The following is a 5,980-nucleotide window of genomic DNA, read 5'->3' on the forward strand; positions in this document are numbered from 1 at the left end:
GTTTTGCAGTAACACAGGGTATGTAACCCCAACCTCAACCTCTAAGAATTCAGATGTCATTTCTGATGGCCCAGACCACAGAGAATACAGTGCAGCTCACCTCAGAGCCACTATAGTTACACATGGACCATCTACACCCAGAGTGAGGCTGACCAAGAACTGGCCTTTTGTGATTGGTGAGAAAGTATAGGAAACAGCCAATTATGTGGTTCTATTCTATATCTTTTCAAGAAATCCTCTCTTCTCCCGTTCCTTGACCTCTGACTGCAACTCTTGTGCTTTAACTCCTCACTCGAAAAAATTATTCACAAGAATATCCAACCTATATCATCCTGGTTTTAATTAACTGCTTTAAGAAATGTTTACTTTATTTAGTAGTATTTATGGGTTCCCCTTGTTTCTCCTACATAGGCTTTATATGTCTAATTCTAACCCATTCATTTGATGGTCTGAGCAAAGTCCGATATAATTCATTTCAAACAAGGGGCAATTCAGTGTAAATTAGGGAGTAGGCAGCCCTGTTTAGAATCACTTTAAGTTTATGAGTGTATTTTGTGCCTGTCTTTACCACAAAGAGCCTGTAAACCTAATAGCAAAGAGAGAGAGAGAGAGAGAGAGAGAGAGAATCTCTTAATCTCTTGGTTTCTTTTGAAGTGATCTCTGAGTATTCTTTCTAAATTCTCTCCCTAATGTAACCTACACCTCTGGCAGTCCCTGTCCCTCTTCCACAGATTTTCCACTACATGGAACTGCATTTAGCCTTCCTCTGAATCTTCCTCTTCTCCCCGCCCACCTCTGGATCTCCTGAAACATAAAACTATTTCCCCTACTACCTGTGCCAGAAAAGAGGCTTCTCCTTCCATGCACCAGTATAGCCTCCCCTCTGTGCCTTCTACTTAGGAAGGTACCCAGAAACGAGAGGAAAAGGAGGAAGTCTTCCCTCAGCATATCTGACAAAACAATTGTAAGTGTTCACCAATTCAAGTAAAGCCACCCTGTGTAAATCCAGTTAGGAAAGACAGATGTTAGGTGGGTGTGTTTGCTTTGTCCTTATTTTGCTTTACTTTAGAATTGATGACCTTATAAGAGGCTTCTCTAGGACAGAATTAGCTAGAATGAAATTCAACTTCACAGTATCATAATTTTGATTTACCTAGGATTTGAAATTGCTAATCTTCCCATCAAAAACAGAAATCCTCTAAATACCCTTAACTTATCTAAATACCCTTAGATCATTTAATTCAACAGAAACCATTAATTAAGTCCCTATCAAGTACAAAGCACTGTGCTATGATCTGGAGACACAAAAATGGTAAAATTATATTCCCTGAGCAATATGATGATTTCTGAGACCAAATTAACAAAGTTATTTAGACAATCATTGATGGAACTAAAGTCCAAGACCAGCAGAGAACTTGGATGGTCTTTTGGACTTTGTTATAATGAGGTATGATATGTAGAGCAGTAGGAAACAGTGAGGTTCAATCCGTTCATAACTGTTGGAACAAATCAGTCTCTCAAGGGCACACATGGTTGCTAACATAGCACCAAAATCTAAAGTAATGGAAAGAGTGCTGAACTAAGAATCAAAAGACCTGGGTTTTGGTTCTAGCTCTACTGCTTACAAGCTAAGAAACTCTGGGCAAGTGACTTTAATTCTATGGCTTTCATCTTCTTCATCACATAAATGGTGGCTGAAAGAGAAGACCTCTGGTGCCTATATACTCTTATTATCCTATGACATTCACTTAGGAAAGAATAGAGTTCCCTCTACCTCTTACCTACTGAAACAAGGTTTATAAATAGTGACTTGACTTAAATCGAGGTACACTTGCAATTGCTTTGTAAGATGCCATGCTGAGGAAAGACTTCCTCTTTCTCCTCATCTTATTTCTGGGTACCTTCCAAAGTAGAAGGCACATAGGGGAAGTTGTTTGGACTCTACTGGTAATTGGGAGGAGAAGGCTCTTTTCTGGCAGAGGTACTAAAGGAAGTAGTTTTGAGATAAGGAGATACAGAGGTGGGTGAAGGAAGAAGGAGAAGTCTGAGAAAGCCTGATTCTCCTCAATCATTATTCTTAAACATTTCATAGAATTGTAGACTCAGAGCTGGAAGAGACATTAGATGTGATCCATTCCAAGCATAGCATTTTACAAATGAGGAAACTGAGGCCCAAAGAGTTTAAGTGATTTTCCCAAGTTCATACAGGGAGTAGTGGCAAAGTCAGAATTTGAACCCAGGTCATCTGACTCCAAATCTATTGTGTTCTTTCCATTGTACCACACTGCCCCTCCATTTATCTTAACCTCTTTACTGTCTGATGTCCCCTCTAACTGTATCACACCATCCTTCCTCAGGAGAAAACAGCAGGACATGGAAAAAGCCAAAAACAATTCACTGGAGACCACGGTGACAGACTTCATTCTTTTGGGATTATCTCACCCACCAAAATTGAGGACCTTCCTCTTCCTGGTCTTCTTTGTTATCTACACTTTGACACAGCTTGGAAACATGTTCATCCTGCTCATGGTCTGGGCTGACCCACAACTAAATGCACGTCCCATGTATATACTTTTGGGTGTTCTCTCCTTCCTAGACATGTGGCTCTCCTCAGTTATTGTTCCACTGATTATTCTGAGCTTCACTCCTGCCAGCAAGGCTATCCCATTTGGAGGGTGTGTGGCTCAACTCTACTGTTTTCACTTCTTAGGAAGCACTCAGTGCTTCCTCTATACTTTGATGGCATATGACAGATACCTGGCAATATGCCGACCTCTGCACTATCCTGTGCTAATGAATGGACGTCTGTGCACAATGCTTGTGGCTGGAGCTTGGGGGGCTGGCTCTATCCATGGTACCATCCAAGCTACCCTGACTTTCCGGTTACCATACTGTGGTCCCAATCAGGTAGATTACTTTTTCTGTGACATCCCTGCAGTACTTGAGGTTGGCCTGTGCTGACACCACTATCAATGAGCTAGTGACCTTTGTAGACATTGGAGTGGTGGCTGCCAGCTGTTTTCTGCTGATCCTGCTTTCCTATGCAAACATTGTCTATGCCATCCTACAGATCCGTACAGCAGATGGGAGGTGCAAGGCCTTCTCCACTTGTGGCTCACACCTCACTGTGGTTACTGTATATTATGTCCCCTGCATTTTCATTTACCTCCGAGCCAGTTCCAAGAGCCCCCTGGATGGTGCAGTGGCTGTGTTTTACACAGTTGTCACCCCATTGTTGAATCCCCTGATCTATACTCTTAGAAACAAAGAAGTAAAAGCAGCCCTAAAAAGATTAACAGGAGGCCGAGGAGCTACCAATGAAAAGAAGTAATTCCCTTTTCCTTCTTTGATCACCAACTACTGTGACTACAACTTCAGCTATCCTATTTGTACAAGCTCTCTGCTCCTTTATTAGTTATTGACATTTGAGTGAACTCGCTGAAAGTGCTTTAAAAAGCTTGGTCTTGAAAGTAAGGAAAATATTCTCACAACTGCCATCAACTTCCTCTATAGGGGAGGTAAAGAAACTATAGAGTTACCATCCAAACTACTTTCTTGACATAAAGCATTACTCTTGCTCACTTATAATTGGTTTTTTTTGACAAGAAATATTTTCTATTATCTTATTTCAGTCATGCATTCCATCCCATTAGGTCTCAGTTATACCTAATTACAAGGTTATTTTTATATTCTACATTAAAATTTCAAATTTACTTTGTTGCTCATATTCTAATGGTACATAGATACTCAAGACCACAAACATTCTTGTCTGCCCTCCTTTGTTATTTCTTCCAAAGAACCACTGAATGCTTCTCTACTATGATTCTTCTTTCTATGTGATCTCTATTTTTCTCCATATTATCTGGATTTAACATTTTATCTTGGTCCTTATTCTCCTTTTCTCAGGTTTCATCTTAAATATCAGCAGCTTGGGATCCTGTAGGGCTGAAAGGAAAGAAGATAGATTCACCCATGCCACAGATACTACAGAGAGGCAGATGTGTGCAATTCTCTGGGTCTAACCTCGGAGGACTGGGAAGTAGCCTCAAGATGGTTTTGGTCTAATAAGGGAGTTAACATATCAGCCTGGTAGTAGTGTCCAAGGAGCAGGGAAGGAGGGATTCTGGTTGATAGACTCAGTAATATTGAAAAGTTAGTAAGTCAGTGTTTGCCGAGGTAAGTGGAGTGCTGGAGATTGTAGGCTGGGTATTGGAACATAGCATGAAAAATCAATTTTACCTACATAGTTTCTATTGCAATATCAGCAGAGAAAAACCAGTGATTTAAAAAAATTAGCTGTAAGATCAGTTTCTCTCCAAAATAATGTATTTAAATCATGGATTCCTGAACCTGTCCTATTTCTGTTTGTGGAAGAGATTTTCAAAAGGGCTCTGAAAGACCTAGATCTTATGACAGTAGTATGACATTAGAGGAAAAATGTAAGCTTTAGGGGAAAGCATCACTTTTAGCTTTTGTCTTTATATTCCCAGTGTGTAGCTTGACATCTTTTTCACATGGCATGCATTTAATAAATGTGTTGAATTATTGCATTAGATCTGACTTTAGCAATAGACTTGTTGACAGAAGAACACAGCTGAGGATACCTATCAGAGGTGATCTTCTCAGGCTCTATTCTTGCATGGTACAAGGAAGCATAGACATTTAGACTAGATTGATACCACATTCAATGCCAGCGTAGCACTGTCAAACTGACCTTGATGATGTTTACAATGCAATGAGTGGCAGATGTCTGGAGTCAATTTGGGTCAGATAAGGACCAGAGAAGCTTTCAGTGCCTTAACCATGGTACCATCTGTATTGTCATGTAAATAATTGAGTAAAATGTTAAATAAAATATAGCTAAGGCAAAGACATGTGGGACATCCACTAGAGATCTTCCCAATTTATATGGATTTAATAATTAAACTCTTTGGTTTCAGTTATTCAAAAAATTCAAAATCTACCTAAATATACTATCATTCAACCCAAACTTCTCCATATTGTCCAAAAAGATTTTGTGTGAAATTGTCAAATGCTCTGCTGAAATTTGAGTATGTTACTTTGATGGAATTTCCCCAAAAAACCTTGTTGAAAAAGGAAATGAAGTTAGTCTGGCACATCCTATTCTAAATAAACTCATGCTTGCAAGGATCTAAAACAATTCCAAAAGATTCATGATGGAAAATGCTGCCCACATTCAGAGAAAGAACTATGTAGTCTGAATGTAAATCCAAGTATACTATTTATTCTTTTTTGTTGTTGTTTTGTTTTGTTTCTTCCTTCTCATAGTTCTTCCCATTGGTTCTAATTCTTCTTCACAACATGACTAATGTGAAAATATGTTTGATATGAATGTATATGTAGAGCCTATATCAAATTGCACACTATCTTGGGGAGGGGGGAAGGAAAGGGGGAGAAAAAACTTAAAATAAAATCTTATGGAAGTGGATGTTGAAAACTAAAAATAAGTGAATAAATTTTTTTAAAGGAAAAAATAAATAAATAAATAAACTCATACTAGTCCAAAGTAATTATTTATCTACTAGAATTTTTCCAGCAATAAAAATCCAACTGATGAGTTTATAGTCTTTCTTTTTTTCAGTTTACAGTCTTAAGAATCCACCTTAATATGCTTTTTCAAATCAGCAGAGAAAAACCAGTGATTTTAAAATATTACCTGTAGTATCAGTTTCTCTCCAAAATAATGTATTTAAATCATGGATTCCTGAACCTGTCCTATTTCTATTTGGGGAAGAGATTTTCAAAAGGGCTCTGAAAGACCTAGATCTTATGACAGTAGTATGACACTTGCCACTGTCCATAATATTTCAAAGATTACTGATAACAAGTCATAAATTGCATCTGAAAGTTCTTTAAGTATCCTAGGAAATTGTGCATTTGAACCTAATGGTTTGCAGTCACTAAAGACAAAGAGGAGCTCTCTTCTCACTTATCTCTGCACTTCCCCATCTAAATATTA

At 38.5% G+C, this 5,980-nt stretch overlaps 1 protein-coding gene across 1 annotated transcript; it reads left to right on the forward strand.

The window, feature by feature from the left end:
• Positions 1–2,373: 2,373 nt before the first annotated feature.
• Positions 2,374–3,331, forward strand: LOC110206067 (olfactory receptor 10G2-like). The gene is given in 2 exon segments (XM_020983126.1): positions 2,374–2,940; positions 2,942–3,331. Coding segments are annotated over 2 exon segments (957 nt in total).
• The last annotated feature ends 2,649 nt before the right edge of the window (positions 3,332–5,980 follow it).

The sequence above is a fragment of the Phascolarctos cinereus genome, unplaced genomic scaffold (genome assembly GCF_003287225.1).
Source record: "Phascolarctos cinereus isolate Bilbo 61053 unplaced genomic scaffold, phaCin_HiC Scaffold_3;HRSCAF=262, whole genome shotgun sequence".
NCBI classification, from domain to species: domain Eukaryota; kingdom Metazoa; phylum Chordata; class Mammalia; order Diprotodontia; family Phascolarctidae; genus Phascolarctos; species Phascolarctos cinereus.